The following is a 20825-nucleotide window of genomic DNA, read 5'->3' on the forward strand; positions in this document are numbered from 1 at the left end:
TGTGTGTACTTATTTGTTCTTGCCAATATTGTCACTGTAAATTATAACAAATAAGGCTAGTATAATTCTGTGTTTGTCCCTTTGTGTAGCACCATATGCAAATAGACATTGAATACTGTTAATGCTGTGATGATGATGAAAAATGGCTGTGCTCGTGTTGACTAAACAGCTGCCTGACAATTGCCTGAGATTTTCTGAGTGCAGAACTTGTTTAATTTCTACTTGATGCTCTTTTTCAAGAGGGGAATGTTTCTAGCTACATTTTCAGTGAATTGATCCTAGACCATCTGTTTATAAAGCCCTTTTCCATCATTATCAATTAATATTTATTGGGCAACTACTGAGTGCATAGTAATATTGTGCAAACAAAGACCACTCTGCTACAGATAGACGTATTCATTGACTTGGTACTGTTTTATTTTGATTTGAAAATAGTAAAAAGAAAAAAACCCCAAAAGCCAAAATCCAAAGGCATAAAATAACATCCCCTGAACAATGAAAGATGTTGTATATTTACAGGGTATTTTGCTCAAATACATGTAAGACTTGAGAAATTATAAATTAAATTTCCATAATTATCTATGATCTTCTGTTTGTCAACAGTTCTAACTCAGCGTTCCTGCATTTAGAAAGTCAAATGAAGTATCACTTTGCTCTGGGATTTCTAATAAAACTGTGAGTCTCTCTTTCGAGAGGAAACTACTCAGATACAAACAGATCTTCCACTAAGAGCGTTTGCTTTTTGATTTTGAAGGAAATCCTGGAAAGTGCAATTGTTGGGCTCACATTTAACTTTACTTGCAAGATTTTTTATTAACTAGAAGATTGCATAAAAATAAAATCCGTTCCAGTAAAAGCAGTGGCATTTTAGGGAATAATACTCATTACCATTGTTGCTTTTGAATTAAACAAGTCAAAAGACTTGTATATCTTTTCAGCATACCAACTTTGAAGGCAATAATTAAGGTTTTGTTTTGTAGCTGGCACATTTAATAACATTTGAAGAATGAAATTCTGATACTAGTCAATAGGGGTTTACTTTTGAGTTATATTTATAATCGTGGTAGTGGATTTTTGCTGTGTCTCCCAGGTCTCTGGCCTCGTTAGTCTCCCATGTGGCCTTTGGCTAAGGTTTAGGGTAAAGATATGACTATGGAACAGAAAAGGCAATTGGCTCGCATGGTCATTGAACCCATCACCTTGGTTGGCTCCATTGGCACAGGTGACTTAACCAGTCACAGCCTCCACAAATACAGACATAGTGAAACCAATAAATTTGCTTATTATTCATTGGGGAAGGTAGGTCAGGGATAAGTGCCCATGTATCCTACCACAATAATTCCTATAAGAGCTCTTTGGATACCTGAAATAATAAACACCTTATCATAAGGAAACAACAACAACAAAAAGACATTCTCAAAGGGAAGCTTTGAGTTTTATATTTCATAAACTGTATCTTTAAATAACATCATCAAGGATTACAATTACCATCAGAAATAATACCAATGTATTAAGCTACTGATCAGTCTTAATTAACTACATGATATTTGATATTATTCTACCCTTCAAAAAACAGAAATGATTGCATCTTGTGACTCTACTCTGCTCACTAGGTGCTTACCACTTCCGTCTAGAAAACATACATCGTTCAACTGGCAGCAGGTTTTTAGCGTGTGTGCCTTACTTTATGATCCTGAAAATCTGTATAGTGTCATGATAGTAATGATCACTACTATTGGATTCTCTATGGACTTCTATCATTCAGTAATGTTTTCACTTATTAAAGATTTTTTTTTTTTTTCAAATTGTAGATGTTGGTCTAACATTTTTGTTCCTTGGTTATGGCTGAAAAATAAATTTCTTTGAACAATTTAAGTTAAAATCTATCTAGCTATTTTTTAGGTAGGTATTGATTTAGGGATTTAGAATATGAATGCATTGTTTTCTGCCTTGAAAAGAAACTTAATTTTTTTTTGTTTTGTTTTGGTTTTTGTTGGCACAGATAATCCCCAACTGGATGAATTTAAAGGCTAAAATTTTCCATGACTTTAGCTAGTTCTCTTGTGGGAGGAATCTCTAACTTGATTTAGGAAAAAACAAAATTTAGAAATTCACAGAACTTGACAGAAATAAAATCTATGTTAATCTAAGTGAGTAGTACAGGTTATGAGCAGTAAAATCCTGCTGTATTAGGCATATATAATCCTTTTCAAAATGTGTATAATTCTGTTGATGTTTGATGGTTTTAGACCTGTGATTTAGGTTTCCAAACGAGAATTTTGGAAATAGACACTGGATTTCCATTTTCAAAAAAAAAAAAATTCTAGTTAAATAAGGTTGTCATTATAGTGTTTTATATATACTGAGTACTTAATAACATTGTATCTTGATTTAAAATCTAACAAATGTCCTTCAAGATACTTGAAGTGTTTAATATTCATAAATACAAACAATCAGTAGTAACTTTATAGCTGTGGGGTCTAATTTGGATCAAAATATCATTATATTTTGGAACTTAAAATATTTTTTTGCTCTGACTTTTATTTTTATACCTACATGAATAATTTAATTATAAAAATATAGTCAAATGAGCAATGAAGCCATGGAAAAATGCAGAGGAACCTTAAAGGCATTTTACTAAATAAAAAGACAATCTGAAAAGACCACAGAATCCTGTATGATTCTGACTAGGTGGCATCTAGAAAAGAAAAATCTATGGAGACAGTAGAAAGATCAGTGGTTGCCAGGAGTTGGAGTAGGGAGGGGGGTGATGAATAGGGTGGAGCACAGAGAATTTTTAGGGCAGTGAACACACTCTGTTTGATGCTATAAGGATGGACACACGTTATTATATACTTGTCCAAACCCATAGCATGTGCAATGCCAAGAGTGAACCCTAATGTATACTGTGGACTTTGGGTGATGTGTCAGTATAGGTTTATCATTTGTAACAAATGTACTGGCAAATTGATAACGAGGAGGATATTGGTAAAGAGGGATGTTATGCATGTGTGGGGGCCGGGTGTGTATTGGAACTCTGTACCTTCCTCCCAGTTTTGCTGTGAACCTAAAATTGCTCCAAAACCAAAGGTCTTTAAAATATGTATAAGAACAACTATTTTTCTAAGAAACATGGCTTCTTCATTCTTTATTGTTACTTGGAAAAAAAAAACGCAAACTGATTTGAAAGTTTATACCTTTAAGTATAGCATTACTGACCTAGTGTTCCATATGAGCACAGACTTGCTTCTCCGAGTCCTGCTGGTTTCCCAGTGAATCAGCTCCATGTTCCTGCCCTTGTGACCAACAGCATGGAAGCGGAAGTGATTAGAATGGAACAGGATAGCTTATGTTCATCATTTTTTTCCCCCTGAAATTTCAGTGGCCTGTGTGAGAGTTAAGATGTGACCTTTATTTTATTCCAATTCCATCCTTCTTACCCAAGCTTGCTGGTCCATTGAAAGTAGACAAAGGGCCTTTTAATTCCCTATTTGTTCTACATTTTTGAGTGTGTTATTTTTAGAGCCTCTTGATAAACATGCCTATTGTCAAAGTTGTGGGAGTTTTTATACTCAGATGAGATAGATGTCTACAAACATTTTCCTTTTCTCCTTTCTCCTCCTCTCTAAAAAGAAAGGCTGCATTAAAAAAAAAATAAAAATATATATATATATATAAATATATGATATATTTTATATAATATATAATAAATAGATATATATGTATATATGTGTGTGTATATATACACACAGATACATATGTATGTATATATACATATACATATACATATATATATATATATATATATATATATACGTATAACTGAGAATTCAGAATCATCTATCTCTAAAGAAGTGCAGTAGTACAATACTGAGTATGTTAGTCTTTTTAATGGAAATAGACACACTTAAGGCAAAGAAGAAAAATTGTTGTTACAAGGTTTAAATGTGCCCCAGGGACTCTGTATTAAGGCTCAGTGTTATTGCTCTGATCTGAAACGTGTAAGACAGTCACAATCCTAGAGCAGGGCACATGATAGCTTTACAGCTAAACTGCTTTTATGAAAAAAACAAGCTTTAAAGGGCAAAATAACATAGTAATAGAAATTCATTGGCATGTGATGTTTTCTTCTCTTTTTATAACTGCTTTTACTGGGTCAGTTTTAATATAATTCTAAGTTGCTTGATCTAAGTCAAATGGAAAAGAAATCCATTGCAGGCTTATACATTTAAAGAAGGTAGTAAATGAGTTAAAGTTTATTATTAAGATTTAAAGAAATGGCTTTTAATTTTGATTCTGTTCATTTTAAAAATGTTTCTCGTGGAGTATTATCAGGGTTTTCAGAAGTTTAAAGTGCATTAATATGTATTTTCTAGGTCTTCAGAGTTAAATTTTTCTTTCTTTGTCTTTCATTTTAAATTAGGTAATGCAGGAAGTAGGTTCAATATTCTGGCCTAGAATGCTGCTTGCGTGTTTACTTGTTTACTGACTCATGGTATAGAGAAAGCAGAAATAATGTTTGAACTTAATGATATTTCAAGATGATATGGTGGAAATGCAGTATATTGCTTGGGGTTGCTCTTCAGTACCTTACTTTTGCTCTCTACTGAAAACAATGGAATCGAAGTTCTCATTGACTAAATTTTCTAATACTTACATGTCCTTAGAGTAAAAGGAGAAATAAAAAAAAAAGAGTGTTAAATAACATTTTAGGCACCAAGTCGAGCTGCGATAGAAAAATATATTATTTTGGAAAAGTGTTATTGTAAATGGTCAGATGTTGAAAGTGGGAAGTGAGGAAAAAAGGAAATTTTATTGCAAATTCCTAGGTATCCAAGAGAATTAGAGGTTCTCTTATTCAGCTAGCTCATATATGGAAATTTGGATTTAAAACAAATAGACTGTTGACTTTCAGAAGAATTATGTTTTATAGGGTATAATTCCATGTACTGGAAACAGAAAACACAATTTGATTAAAGTTCAGCTTATTGATTTTTCTTCCTTTAATAACACCAAGTAAAATTATTAATATTTGTACTAATTATAAGAAATGAAGATTAAATATCTATTAGTGTGAGAATGAAAATAGTTATTTCCCACATTGCCCTTTAAGGGGAATGGATGTTGGTAACTGATAGGTCTTTTCTTTAGGGTGTTGGGCATGGTTATGAATATAGGTGTTCAAAATTGAGAACTGGAATAGAGGCATATTGTTCTGCCTAACTTGGAGAGGGAGATTTAGAAGCATGTGGGGAAGGCCCAGAAGCTAAAAAAATAAATAAATAAAAAGAAAAAAGTAATGAGGCTGGACAAGATGTAGGGGAACAGGGAAGAAAGGAATTCCTGATTGGTGGAGTTGCTCAGGAGAATTTATAGAGCACCCAATGTTTGAGGGAGTTTTGATTGGTGTACTCCACCCCCCTATATAATTTTATGTAAATTCCAGATCGCTCATTAATGTTTTTCGTGTAAGCAAGTTATCTTGGGGTAAATGCAAAGAGGTTCGGTATTCTATTTATTGGTGAGCAGTGGCCTGTGAGTTAATTTACTAGGAATCTGGGTTACATTAGACTATCAGGTTTGATGGGGGAAAAATTTGTAGGCCAGAAAAGAACTGATAGTGTTATAGTTGGTCTGGCTTTGAGCTAAAATTGGTGGGTGAAAATTGAAGGATACTTGCATAGCCTCAAAATATCTACCAAAATATTTGTTAATTACTTTAGTGGTTTTAACATATTTCCACACATTCTTTGATATTTTCCCTCTGCGAGATGGAGCTTAATTCTTTTTCCTTTGAGTATGGGATGGACTGACTGATTCTTTTCTAATAAATAGAGTATTTTTAATGCACTAATCAAAATAAAGTGTGCAAACACTTGGGAAATGTAAATATAACTTTCTTATTTTTTTTGATGTAAAGTGTTATAGAATTTTTAAAATGTGACTTTTGCAATCATGAGCGAGGGACAGAAATGGATTAATTCTAGTTAGTAAAATGGAAAAATGTATTCACTAGAGAATTTTTTGAGTTTCAGATCTTAAGTCAAACTCTTTGAGGTCCAGCATGAGGTCAAGTCAAGTTTGTAAAGCTTAGCAGGTGTCTCCTTCTGTTTCTCTTACCTCAGTAAGCAGAGGACAGAGGTGAAAACAATCTTGAACATGAAAAGATGTGCAAATCTCATTGGAAGGATCTTAGCACCTACTGGTTGAAGGTTGCAGAGTCTTCCTAGTTAGATTTTGAACTCAGCTTTGGAAGGGAATGGCTCTTATGTTTGGGATTAACCCTTCTTATTTGAATGGGTTGATGGCCTCAAGTGACCTCACCTGACTTGGGTGAGCCTTCAACTGCATACTCATTTGGAGTAGCTCCTGCTTAGGACTCTGAATCCAGAACTGGAAACCTACTATTTATAGTTGCTTGAAATTTATTAAGTGCCTGATGAAGTCTTCCTCAGAATCTCCCCTCTGTGGTAAAGCCCAGGCTGGTTTTTCATTCAATGGAAAAATAATTGAAAAGATAACCAATTAAATTTAACTCATAAACATAAATAGGGCTAGGTTGGAATTATAATGCTGAGGAATAAACTACTTCAAAATTTTATAAAGTGGTTAAAAAATGTAGCAACAATTTATGTCTTTGTTTCTTCATGTTTCTCCGTTTTCATACACACTCATATTGGGTGGGGAAAGACCGAGGAAGCATGGAAAGAATAAAGATGTCAGCAGTAATTTTCAAGTTTCCAGGATAATTTTGTTCAGAAAAATTTATAAACACCTATACCAAGCCAAAATTGAAAGATTATGCATATAGAATTAAATGTTATAAATTCCACTTACCCTCAAGACCAAATAGCAAACGTCAAAATCACTTGGTAACTACCTGAAAATATTACGATTTTAATACTTTATCAACATTAACAATTCATAATAGTTGTCTTTCATTGCACATTTTAAAGCTCTACAAATACCAAATTATTTAGTTTTCATAGCCACCCTATCAAGTTCATATGATTATTTCATCATGGAGAGGCAGTGTCACTCCGTCGTTAAGGGGCAGACAGCCCGAGTCTCTGACCTGTCTGTGTCGCTAACTAGGTGAATGAACTAGTTAGAATGGGCAAGTGACTCAACTACTTGTACCCCAATTTCTGCCTTAATAGAATGAGCTTAATCATAACTCATGGAATTATCAGAAAGTTTAAATCGATATATTCAACATAGGTAATGTATTTATTAATAGTTCATATATGTAAGAAGCAGAATGCCTGGACATGGTAAACACTATAAAAGTGTTATTATATTATTATACTTAAACCCAAATTATTTTTCATTCTGATGATGTCTTGCCCCTCCATTTCTGTTTATTAGTGAGAGAAGGAGTCATGGCAGAGGGAGCTATAATCTCATGGATAGGGAACCGTGGTTATTTGATGTACACATACATTAGTAGCCCCTAGCACAGCCTCTGGCACTTTGTAAATGCACTTAGAAATTATTTGTTCAACATTTAAGTTCATGAAACTGAATATGATTGGTTATACTTACATCAAAACACTTTTTAACATGTTTTGCTGTTTGCCTAAAAATCTTTTTTCTGTTGAGCGCCATAGATCCTGTTGAAAACACTTCTGACAGTTTGGTGTTTCTCAGTTTGTATGGCCTCTACACATACACCATCTAAGTCTAAATGCTAAAATGGTCAAAATTTTTTTTGAACACATGGAATGCCTTTTAGATGTCATGAAAGATTGTTCCAAGTATAAATTTTTCCTTAAGTTTAATTTTAACATTGAAATAAACACTTTTGTGGTTAACTTTTGAAATTTGTATTTTTAAAAATTTTTTTCCATCTTATTAATGAAAGAAAAATGTAGAAAAGAATGCTTTTTTTCCCCTCTGCGTGAAGTATGGTTTGATGAGCCAGTTACATATTGTGATAAAATGTATATGTAATAATGATGCAACAAGCATGTTTCTACCTTGATGAAATTTTTTGCAGAATTTGGAAAACTAGTGAGTTTGTTTTTAGTACTGTGCCGAAATTTGCAGAAAATGTAGCTTTTAAATGCTGTTATTTCAGCAGCCAGCAAGCTTTGCTTGTTTCCAAGAAAACTGTTCGCTGTCTATAGTCTCTAATTGCGTAACAGAATACCGAAAGATTGGAAAAGTGAAACTAAGTGGAAATTGATTAGGAAGATCAGGGTTTTTCCCCGAAAATAAGACCGGGTCTTAATATTAATTTTTTCTCTAAAATATGCATTAGGGCTTATGTTCAGGGGATGTCATCCTGAAAAATCATGCTAGGGCTTATTTTCCGGTTAGGTCTTATTTTTGGGGAAACATGGTATTTGACCCCCACTGAAATGCCCTTAGGACTTCAGTGAATGAGCAGGTCGTGATTGCTTTATATATTTTGGACAACACATATTCAACTTCCTCAGTCTTTTCTTAGTAAATACTAGTAGTGTCTTTAAGTTTCATACGTATTTTGGAGTAATACAGGTTTTCCAACCTCTTTCATTTTAGGCATTGAAGAAACAAGAAGCTAAAGCAGATGAGAATGAGGGAGTAATGAAAAATAAGCTAAGACAAACTGAAACTGAGAAGAGTCAAGTAAGATATTGAAAGTCATCTTCCAAAGAGTAATGCTGTTTGGGGCCATTGATATTTGTTGAGTGCCTTGAAAAGTGTCTCAGGCCATTTGTTAGAACAACAGTGAAGCCTTTCTATATTGATGTGGAGTCACGTGGTTTGAAGGCTCTGCCACTCTCTGCTACATGCTTCTAGAAACATAGGGGACATTTGCTATCTTGTCATGTAGCCTTCTCTTCTAGGGGTGACTAAACTTTATAGTTCCTTGCTGGGGAACATTTAAAGAGCTTGAATTTGCTGCAGGGTTGGGAAAGGCCTGTTGTTTAATGATGGGTTTTTTTTTTTGATATATTTGTTTTCATTATAGAAGACAGTCATAGTTAACGGCCTAGAGGAAAAAATCCTATGTTCTCATGAAATATTAAGGACTTTTCACATATATTCATTTCTTTTGCCCTATGGAGCCGGACACGTTAAGAGTTAGAAGGGAATTCAGAGTGCCCAAAACTCTCCTCAGTTTGCAAATGACTAGATTTAAGGATGAGCACAAGGTAATGAATGCTAAAGTGAAAATTTGCCCCTGACGTAACGTTCTTCATTATTTCTTTTTCTATCCAAAATTACCTCCTTTGTTTTATTTCTCCAACCAATGTCCAATTAAGTGATATGTTCATGCTGCCTTTAGTGTAAGCAACGTACGGCAGGTCCTCATGTTTGCCCCTTGGGAGGTAAGACAGCTGCTGTTACCCAGGGATGATGACCGATGTGGGCCTGGTAGATTTTGAAATTGTTTTGACTGAGGTGTGATTCGTTCCACCTTTATTTCTCTGTAGAAACAAGAGAACAGACCAGAAAATATTTTGTTAGATGCTGTGATTTCACATATACTTTAAAAAAAGTAGGACATTTATTTTATGAGCCATATGTATATAATTTTTAGCAAGTTATATAAATGGATTAAAATTTATTCTGAAATAATTATAGATTCATAGGGTGTTGCAAAACAAAAAGTACAGAGAGGTCACATGAGCCCTTCACTCAGTTTCCCTCAATGGTAGCATTTTACATAATTGTCATTCAATATTAAAATCAGGAAATTGACATTGGTACAATCCACAGAGCTTATTCATCTTTCACCGGCTTTATGTGCACTCAGCTGTGTGTTGAGTGTGTAGTTCTGTGCAATTTTATTTCATGTATAGATTCATGTTACTGCCGTCACAAAACTGATCCGTTACCACACTGCTACTACTTGGTAGTCATGCCTACCACATGTACAATTTGTAAAGGACGAACATACAGGTAGTAGGAAGATGAGAAAAACAAATGTTTGGTAAAGAAATATTTGCCCTGCTTTGTATTTAAGTCTTCCAGATACAGAAAGCTCTCTTTCTGGTGTAGACCTTTGAAGTTCTTTCACATAGTTAAGGGGAAGGTCCAAATCTTTTCCTGCGATGGCTGGGTCTTGATTGCCTTTGGCTCAAAATAATCCTTATGCCAAAAAGGGATATTTTGGGGTGGCATATTTTGCTCCCTTTCACATCCGATTATATTTTCCCACTTGAAGTAACCTAGTCACACATTCAGGCTTTGTAGGGTAGGTATTTAGTCACCTAACTGGCACATTTTTCATGGATATGTATCTAAGAGCAGTATTACTGAAGAAATATTAAATGTCTTATTCTGAACTTAGATATTTAAAAAGTTTAGGAATGTTGTGGATGTTGGAAATAGTAGGTATGTAAGGATATTCAGAATATACAAAATCAGCAATTGGATGAAATATACTTTGAGTCATTCGGTTTCTGAAGTTTTCATTCTAATTCATTTCATATGATACTACATGTACTAATTTAAAGAAAAAATGGCTTTAGAATTTAGATTAAAATGATTTAGAACTGGAGGGAATCTCAGAGGTTGTCTAATATAAAATCCTTATTTTAGAGATAACAGAAAAGAGGCCTAAGGAAAAGAGATTTAAACAGGGTCATAGTTGAGATGGGAGGTCTGGTCCGGTTCACTTTTTATTGTGCAATTAACATTATTTTCATGGAAGCATTAATGTGTGTTTATAGGTATTTATCCTTTCACATTATCTTCTGAAAACTTTTCCACTTTTCTCCTCTTAAACTGTGCCCATATAATTTAGTTATTGTCTGCCCCATTGAACCTTTTTGTTTATCCCTTGTTGAAACTCTAGCTTGAACAGGAATTGGAGCTGTCTCGAAGGTTACTGAATCAGTCAGAAGGCAGCAGAGAAACACTTTTGCAGCAGGTAAGTCTATGCAAGCTATGATAATCTGCTTTTAAATTAAATCAGGATTGAGTCTCCTTCTCTATTAAATGCCTTTGTGAAAGGAAAAACCTAGGTCTAGAATTTTTTTTTTCCCCTAAGGATTGTGTGTCAGCACACATAAGCAAAAGATGAAATCCTTTCAGGAAAATTCAGAGAAAGCTAGTACAAAACACCCGCGCTAGTTCCCACTGTGACAGTGTATCTTGCTGACTGCTGCTCCAACTTGGGACTTATCTCTTAGCATAACCAGTGTAAAAGTGAGACTGGATGTGTAAGATAAAATTTTCCCAGGAGCTTATTTTTATTTAAAGAGGCATTGGAGAGTGAAGGAGGAAGTAAAATACTAAAACAGACCTTTGTGTGTTCAAGTTACTTTGTTTTGAATGCATCATTGTCTTATATTCACATTTTTAAGATGCTACCTGCCCCTCGTTAACCAAGGCTAAGGCTTAATTTTAGAGCCTTACATTTAGAGCATAACATTTTGCAGCCTATTAGCCCACAGTGGGAATTTGGGGCTTCTGATATGTAAAGTTTGATAACTTGAGATAGTTATCTTACGTGCATTGGATAAGGGCTTGTGGGTTTCTAACTGATTCTCTGCCTGTATTTAATACAAAATACAATTGTAGTTTCCTCTCTGTTGAGGTGTGAGTTATATAATTCACTGCATAGCATACTTAGTAGGTAAAGATGTCAGATGTCATAGATGTTTAGAAAGATATTACATTTTGACAATTAGTGCTGAAAATACACCATAGCACCTGTTTTGCAAAACCATTAACAATGTTCATTGGCTTTGTTCTGCAGCCGGTGGTCCATTGGAATTAATATTGGCAGAGTTCAGATTTTCTTTTTTGGAAGTTTATATTTGTGTTCGATTCCATTATGGTTATTTTGGAATTCTGATTTGTAGTTTATGATCTCCTTTTTTCCCCCCACTTTTTATTAGCATTTATTTGATGCTAAATTTACTCCTAGGCCATAAGTTTTTGTTTCTTCAGTTTCTTCTGGGAGATCTTTTTCTTCTGTGCAACCGCCTCTTCTGGTTTAAGAGCAACCTGCTCTTTCTCAGTTAGGACCATCTCAGTGTGGCAGGGGAGCTCATGTGTGGGTTAACCTTTGTTCACCTGGCTGTGCTCAGTGACCAGAGAGTCTACATCTCAGCCCTTAAGTTCAGCACTCCTCTCTGTATTTTTAAGCCTGTGCAGTAAACATTCTGCACTCTTTTTGGGCCACTGACCCTGCGTCCAGCCCCTCTGTCTGGCCTGGGTACACCTCCCGACTCCACCATTAAGGACGGAATGGCACACATTGCTTCTGTAACATGACATCCTTTAGATACTTGGGGCTCTTTGGATATGCATACCCTTGATGGCCTGGGCAGTTTCACGCGTGTTCTTAAAGTGAACACGAAGATTGGAACTTCTCAATTTCCATGATTTTTGTGGGGTTCCCTGGGCCAAGCGAATAGCGAACCGTTTTCAGAGGTTACCGCTTATGGGAAGAGCTATAATCTCATCTTTTGAAGTAAGAGATTTTTGTGTTTATGTTGTCAGTGACTTTAGCTGAATCTTTTTGCCACTGCTAACTTGTTTAATGGTCATTGGGGACATATCTGGTATGTCTAGGCAATTTGCTACTCTTTGGAAATCCCAAAATGAATAAATAATCCCTCACCTCCAGGAGTTTATAGTTTTTTCAACAGCATTTACTGTTTGTTTATTTGAACAGTACTTTGATATGTAAATATGCTAAATCCAGATCATTTTTCTTGAGTTTACAAACCTATAGACCTGGGCTCATGAAAGAAAATCAGTGAAAAATATGAAAACATATAGTACTTAATTGGAGGTGGTTTGGGTTAATAGTGCCTAGTAGAGAGGACTGAGGGGAGAATAAGGGATTAAAAAAAAAAAGTGGTCAAATTCTTTGTCATAGTAAAACCAGAGAAGGGGAAAAGACCTTCATATTTTGTGGAAGGAATAGAAGGAGTAAAGAAATGGAGCAAGAGGCTATGCCACTATGCTTGGCGTAACCACATTAGCTTGGCTTCAGTTTGTGCTTACCATAATAGTACAAGAGAGGTAAACTTTTTCCCCTAGAAAAATAATTTGTACTGATTTGCGAGTTCAGTTACTCTTTTCCTGCTTTTAAAACTCAAAAAAATTTAATTTTTGACTGTATGTATTTAGGTAGAAGAACTCCGCATACAACTTATGAAAGCAGAAGGTGATCGAAAGGGTTTCCAGCATCAAGTATCTCAGATTTCCAAGCAACAGTCAAACCACCAGGATGAACAAGGAGATGACTGGAGATTTAGAAGAGGTATAATTCTGATCTGTAAATGTGTGTGTGTGTGTGTTTTATCTTTCTTAAATACATCCCATTTTCAGAACTGCGTTTCTTATGTTGTGCTTGTCATCTTGCTCTTTCTTTTTTCAAATATTTTTTATTAATTTTATTGGGGTGACGTTGGTTAATAAAATTATACAGGTTTCAAGTGTACAATTCTATAATACATCATCTATATACCACATTGTGTGCTCAGCACCCAGAGTCAGTGCTCCTTCTATCACCACATATTTGACCCCCTTTTCCCTTTTACCTCCTCCCCTACCCCCTTACCTTCTGGTAACCACTAAATTGTTGTCTTGATCTACAGCATTTTCAAACAAATTAATAATAATTTTTTGAAACAGACTTTATTTTTTTAGTTTTATGTTTATAGCAATATTGAGCAGAAATTACAGAGATGTCTCATGTATGCCCTGCTCCCACACGTGCATAGCCTCCCCCGTTTTCAGCATTCTCCACCAGAGTGGTATATTTGTTGTAAATGAAGAGCCTGCATCGACACACCAGTATCATCCAAAGTCCATATTTTACATTAGGATTCACTCTTGGTGTTGTGCATTCTGTGGGATTGGACAAATGCATAATGACCTCTGTCTGCCATTATATTATCATAGAGTAGTTTCACTGCCCTAAAATCCTCTGTGCTCCACCTATTCATCTCTCTGTCCCGCTTAACTCCTGGCAACCACTGATCTTTTTACGGTCTCCATAGTTTTGCCTTTTTCAGAATCTCATATAGTTGGAATCGCATGGTATGCAACTTTTTCAAATTGTTTTCTTTTACTTAGTGACATGCTTTTGTTTCCTTCATGTGTTTTCATGATGCGCTCTCTCCCTCTCTCTTTTTCCTTCCCCCCTCCCCCTTTCTCTCTCTCTCTCTTTTACATTGTCTGAATGTACCACAGCTTATCCATTTACCTACTGAAGGCCATCTTGGTTGCTTCCAAGTTTTGGCAATTATGAGTAAAGCTGCTATAAACTAAACATCTATGTGCAGGTTTTTGTGTGGACATAAGTTTTCATCCTCTTTGGGTAAATACCAAAGAGTGTGATTGCGGGATGTATGGTAGTATGTTTGGTTTTATAGGATTCTTCCAAACTGTCCTCCAAAATGACTGTATCATTTCTCATTCCCATCAGCAGTGAATGAGAGTTCCGCATCTTTTTGTTCCACATCCTTGTCAGCATTTGCCTTTGTCAGTGTTACGGATTTTGGCCATTCTTACAGGTTGGAGTGGTGTCTTGTTGTTTTGATTTACATTTTCCTGATGACATGCATCTTTTATTATGCTTATTTGCTACCTGTATGTCTTTTTTGGTGAAATATTTGTTGAAGTCTTTGGTCCATTTTTTAGTTGCGTCGTTTGTTTCCTTATTGTTGAGTTTTGAGAGTCCTTTGTATATTTCAGTAAACAGTCCTTTATCACATATGTCTTTGCAAATAATTTCTCGCAATCTGTGGCTTGTCTTTTTGTTCTCTTGACAATGTCTTTTACAGAGCTGAAAAATTTAAATTTTAATGAAGTCCAGCTTATCAGATATTTCTTTCATGGTTTGTGACTTTGGTGCTGAATCTAAAAAGTCATCACCAAACCCAGGGTGTAAGTCTTTGAAGACTAGAAAAATCTCATTTTTCTTAACTGTTTACCAGGTCTAAAAAAATCTAAAAGTTCTCTTATTAATGAGATAATGAACTTATTCACCTTCTTTTAACAATTCTGGAGTTTTCATCTTATAGAATACTTGCATTGTTTATAAAAAGAAAATTGTACATAAGAAATCACACTCATTGTCACCCTCTGGCTGCTGTTTGTTCCTCTGCCCACTGTGAAATGACTTCCACCTCTCTTGTAAAATTGACTTTGCTTAGTTTACTAGTGTTCTCATCACTTAAATTCAAAGGAATCTTGCCATTACTTATCTTACTTGACCCCTGTTTATTTCTTCTTCCTCTTTGGAACTCTTCCACTGATTTCAGTACTCCTACTCTTTCCTGATTCTTCTGCCTTAGTTGTTTTCATTCTTGCCATTTGACTGTTCCCTGTTCACAGTTTGTCTTTTAAGTGCTGGTGTTGTGTAGAATCTTGTTTATGGCTTTTCTCACTCAGTACTTCTCCACAGAGGTTGTTGTTTAACATTATTGTTTAGCCACCTATAAATGATGATCCCTAAATGGAGCTCCATTCTCCTGACCTTCAGCCCCGTAGATGGAGTTACTCTTTGCACGTCTCCATGTGCTGATCCATACATAACGTGCTCAGTCAACAGATTTAAATCTGAATTCATCCTTTCCTCAAAACCTGTTTTTATTCCTTAGATCAATTGATGGCATCATCCTTTATCCAGACAGATATCCAAGCCTAAAATACAAAGAACATCTGAAATTATTCCTTCTTCCCACCATCTAATTCGTCCTGATATCCTGTCTAATTATCTAGATCTAGAGATCTCTTGAATTTGCCCTATCCTCTTTTTTATTCTGCTACCCCAGTTTAGTCATTCTCCATCTCATCTGTCATCTGTATTACCCTCTTGTCTTATTCTAGTTCCTCTGTGATCTATCTTCTGTACTGCTACTACAGGGACCCTTCTAAGATACAAACCGTTCATGTGACTCTCTTGATTAAAACCTCTCATAATTTATTGAGTTCTTACTACATGCAATGCCTTATGCTACTCATTTTACATTGTCTCCTTTAGTTCTTATAACTGTTCTAGTAGAAAAGTACTGTTCTTATTTCTATTTTAATGATTTTTTTTTTTTTTTTTGATTTTTTTTATTAAGAAAAGACTGAGGAACAAACAGAGTGAATACCTTGCCTAAGGTCATATTTATGGGAAGGAGCAGACCCAAATCTTTTTCTCCCCAAACTTGAGCTCTTAACTGCTACCATTTACTAACTCATCACTGTTTGTTGCAAGTGTTCTTCAAAAGGGAGTGTATGAGACAATCCTCTGGATGTGGGAGGAGAGTGTGTGTAACATTATTTATATTTTATACCTTATGTTTTAACTATTTTAATTTTGCTAAATGTTTCATTCATGCAAATTTCATTCATATAAATACCAGGGGTGCCAAAAAAATGTATACACATGACTTGTATTCAGCTATTGTTTTTGGTATATATGGAGCATTACAATTTTAATACACTTTTTCCTTTCTTGAAATGTGTATACATTTTTTTGGCACCCTCTGTATATGTATCTATTCATCTACCTCCATACTGATATTTTATATGTGTCTATATTATGAAACATAGCCAAATATGTCTCCACACCTAAAATACATACATTTCATTAATATACAATATGTATATGCATTCAGATGTATTCATATCTCCATGTTTTATATAATATATATTCATACTAACATTTTATATATATATACTAATGTTATGTATATATTATGAAACATCTATATCTATATGTTATATGCACACATACACAAATGAAACATTTATAAATGAGTGAATACATACATTTATAAAATGAATAAAGGTATTTAGTCTTAAACAAATATGCATATTTTTAGGTTGGAGACCTAGCAGAGATAGACAAAGTACGGCCCATGGGCCAAATCCAAACTTTCATAAATAAACTTAATTGGAATACATTTATGCACTGTCTATGTTACTTTTGCAATACAGTGGCTGAGTGAAGTAGTTGTGACAGAGGTCATATGGCTAAAATATTTACTGTCTGACCCTTTACAGAAAATGTTTGCTAATTCCTGGTTTGCAGGATAATTTGTAAGCTCCCTCCCTAGCAGTGCGTAAACTCCCTGCTACCTGCCACTTTCCCTCCCTCATATGTGTCAGCTATATAAAACTACTGTATGTGTAGTTACCTGAATATTCAATATAATACCTCAGTGCTTTCTGCTGTTTCCTTTCCCTGAAATAATTACTCCAACTTTATCTCCTTTGCTTGGTGAAATTTTATATCCATTCTTTAAATCTAACTTAGTTCCCAATTCTTCCTACCTTGGTTTCTCACCAAGATGATCAGCCCATCCTTTGTACTATTTTGGTGTAATAACCATTATACTATGCAGAAATATCTGTATAGTACCTGTCAGTGTTCTTACACTATTAAAATACCTATGTGTCTTCCATCCAAGATGTGCTATTTTAAACACTTTGATATTTCTAAAGTTGGGGTGTGTCTTATGAATGAGCTATACATTTGATTTGGTAGTGTTTCCTTCCATCTTTCCTTTTTGGAATGGAAACTACTGAAAAACCAATAGTTTTAAATCGATAAATATTTTCCAATTTTTGACATCTTAGACTCAGGGATGTACTTTATATCTTGTTCCTATTCTTGGAGTACAAGCTCATTGAGAAAGGGTTTTTGTGTTATTTATCTTTGAAGAAGGTGATATTACAGTGTGCTGTACATCACAGAACAAGTATTTCATATTGAATTAAATACTAAGTCAATTTATATTCAGTGATATAATTTCGGGTAGTACTCTCCAGAATTAGTAAGTTACTGGTCGTAACAGATTTAACAACAACATTTGTTTATGTTGCAAGAAAAGCATTTTGTTATGTGAACTTCAGTTGGCAGGGGCATAGTTGAAAATTCTGAAGTATTTTTGTTAGAGTTCAAAGGTAATGTAGGGATGTAAGGAAAGTTAAAAACATGTGTAGGATTTTCCTGAACTAAATTGTACAAGAAATCAAATAACATTTTAAGTTTTAGTATCAAAGTGGAATCATACCGGAAAACTTGTCAGTGTACATATTTTAGAAAACTGAGCCTTGAAACAAGACCGGCAAATTCTGAAGTCTGCTGAGTGACAGTGTTAATAGGTGGACCGTGTTAGCTGGAACATTAAAACATCAGGGCTTTGTACCATTCAAAAGTACATCCTTCTGTGAATAAACAACAGTCATCAAGCTTTACCTTTTCTCTTTTAAGGGGTTGAGCGGGGAAAAGAGGATCTGGAGAAGCAGATGTCAGATTTGAGAATACAGCTGAACGTCAGTGCCATGGCATCTGAGTTAGAGGAAGCGAGGCGGTGCGTGGAGCGAAAAGACAACGAGAAGGCACATTTAGAAGCACAAGTGGAGGTGACTTTGTTATTTTTAAGCCATATTCAAAGGACTTTGGTTTTGTTTCATAGAATTGCTTAATGAAATTTTAATGTAAAGATTGTGATAGTTTATGAACTTTGGTAATGTAAACTCATGTAGATGGCTGATTATATGTAGACATTTCTATGGATTCATTTCTCTTTCATTTGGACCTCAAAGCCAGGAACCTACTAAACTTGAAAATATTTTTGCTCTAGTAGCAGTTGAGCCCTTCCCACAGGCAGAAGGGACTTTTTGTCTCTGAAGGAACAGTGAATTATTATTTATTTGAGGGAGTGAAACTGGTGGACTTTGCAGCAAAATGGTATTACTGATACTTCTTCTTTGGAACTGTAAAGATTTTCAAGTATCTAGCTGTTCTGCTTGAGGTAGAGTTGTGATGCCTGCATTAGTTTAGGGTTGCGTATTAATCATGAATGACATGGTAACCATGCATGAGGTGTCACTAAGCAGCTACCATTTCCTGCTCACCTTTTATCTACAACAGATGGGGGTAATAATCAGGAAATATTAAAACTCAAAGGAAAGAGCTTCATAAAAAGGGAATGGCTTTACTTCGATAATTATGCAAATTAGATCAAACATGGATGACACGTTTGGAAATAGATATGTATCAATATTCCTGTATATCTGTTTTTCTGTTTTTATTAGTAAAGTTTGTGTTCTAGTTGTAGTAAGTTACCTCATTGAAGATGTTCCTAAATTATAATGAAAGGTAGAAAATTGGTGTTAAAAGCATCTAACCTTATATAATCCAAAGGAAATACTTAATGTTACTCCAGTCTGAGTTTTTCTTTCATCTTGTCAGTGTGACAATAGAAAATGTATTTTAGATTTGATTCAAGATTCAGATTGTATAGTTAATGAAATAGTGACGTACTTTTTACAAAGTCCTCTCTACATGTTTAATAATTACTTATTAGAAATATTTTCAGAGCAATTGTAATTGCAGGACTTTTAAAGTTTACTTCATAGATATTATTTCAGCCCTTGATCCTGCTGACAAAAGTGCTAAAATGTGATTATTTTTCCAAAATGGAGTATTTAAAAAAAGCTATGCTAATAAATATCAAAGTTAGAAAAATCTCTTTGCTAAGCTCAGTGGAACGACATGGTGGTCTGTCCTTCCTCCCTCCTTCCCTTACCATTGTTTTGTTTTTTCCCCCCATTTACCACTTATGGAGTAAATTGGAAAAAGGTCTCAAATACATAGGCATTTAAAAAAATGACTTACAGTAACTTGATAATGCTCTCATTCAGAGAGCCTGGCTTTCCCCTTGTCCTAATTAAGGTTTTTCACATTTTCACATGGGTTAGGAAAGAGTTGGAGTTCTCTTGGGTTAGTTTGGATTAGTTGTATAGATTTGGATATGAAAGACAATTGGAGAAAGAAGCTGATCATTTGCTCACATACTAAAAACTTAATAGCCAGGCACTATTCTAGGTGCTGGTGACATTAGCAGTGAACAAAAATCCAGCAGATTTCCCTGTCCCTATGCAGATGACATTCTAAAATTGATGCAGAAAATTCTTTGAGTTTGTCTCAAGTCTAATTCAAATTTCTTTTGGATGATGAAAGATTCCCCACCCCGCCCCAGTTGCCACTGAAAAAGATAATAACAAAATAACATTCATCTTGGAAGAAATTACCATTAAAGCATTTTTATTTTCTGATTTTCTTATTTGAAAAATAAAGTAATTAAATTTACATCAGTTGTTTTGAATTTAGTGACACTTCCGATTATGGCTTATTTTTCATACCTTGTGGAGGTCCATTGAATATCTTTATTACCAACCTATTCTCAAAGTGACATCTAGCATAGACTTTGTGAGAGATTCAGATCATGGACCACTCAATTTAACCTTGGACAGTTGGGGATTTTATTGAAATTTAATTGAAAAACATTTAGTCTCTGCTTTAATTTTAGAAAATATTATGTGAGGTGTATGGGGATGTTGCCTTATACATTCTATAAAAAATGGAAATTAAACTCTTTTAGTTATTTTTTAGAGACCAAATACAAATAAGAAAAAATGCACAAAATGAGATTATTGGTATAGTCACATTTCTTATGGTTGGTTGGATCATTGTCTTTCTCTTTAACCTTGACTTTCTAACACATCCTCCAGAGCTGATAATCCTTTCTTCTGAACCATCCATTTGCCCACATCACTAATGTCCTTATGGCACCTTTCTCATCCTGTCTTAAAGTAATTGGGTATATTTCTTTAAGATTTCGAAGTGGGTTGAAACAAAGGAGAAAAGAGGCTGCAGAGGAAGCTACCCTGTCGTTAAGACAAACCCAACCTTGATATCCTTTCCTTAGTGAAGATATCATTTTTCAAGGTCTTGTCCTCACATCTGGAAACTTGAGTTTTCGGTGTCCTAAAATTAATGTGATCTGAGAGTCTGGATCCTGTTAACAGTGAAACTCATGAGAGAGCAATATGTATTCTGTGGCGGTCCTATGCGGATA

General features: G+C 34.8%; 1 protein-coding gene across 9 annotated transcripts in view; it reads left to right on the forward strand.

Annotated features, from left to right (window-relative positions):
• Positions 1 to 20825, forward strand: part of CEP128 (centrosomal protein 128) — a 343545-nt gene that overhangs the window by 58075 nt on the left and 264645 nt on the right. For all 9 annotated transcript variants that reach the window (XM_074327098.1, XM_074327091.1, XM_074327093.1 and 6 more), the window contains 4 exons: positions 8527 to 8613; positions 10793 to 10867; positions 13084 to 13216; positions 18173 to 18324. In XM_074327098.1, coding sequence (XP_074183199.1) covers positions 8527 to 8613; positions 10793 to 10867; positions 13084 to 13216; positions 18173 to 18324 — 447 coding nt within the window. The remainder of the gene's footprint in view (positions 1 to 8526; positions 8614 to 10792; positions 10868 to 13083; positions 13217 to 18172; positions 18325 to 20825) is intronic.

Source organism: Rhinolophus sinicus, linkage group LG03, assembly GCF_036562045.2.
Source record: "Rhinolophus sinicus isolate RSC01 linkage group LG03, ASM3656204v1, whole genome shotgun sequence".
Taxonomy (NCBI): Eukaryota; Metazoa; Chordata; class Mammalia; order Chiroptera; family Rhinolophidae; genus Rhinolophus; species Rhinolophus sinicus.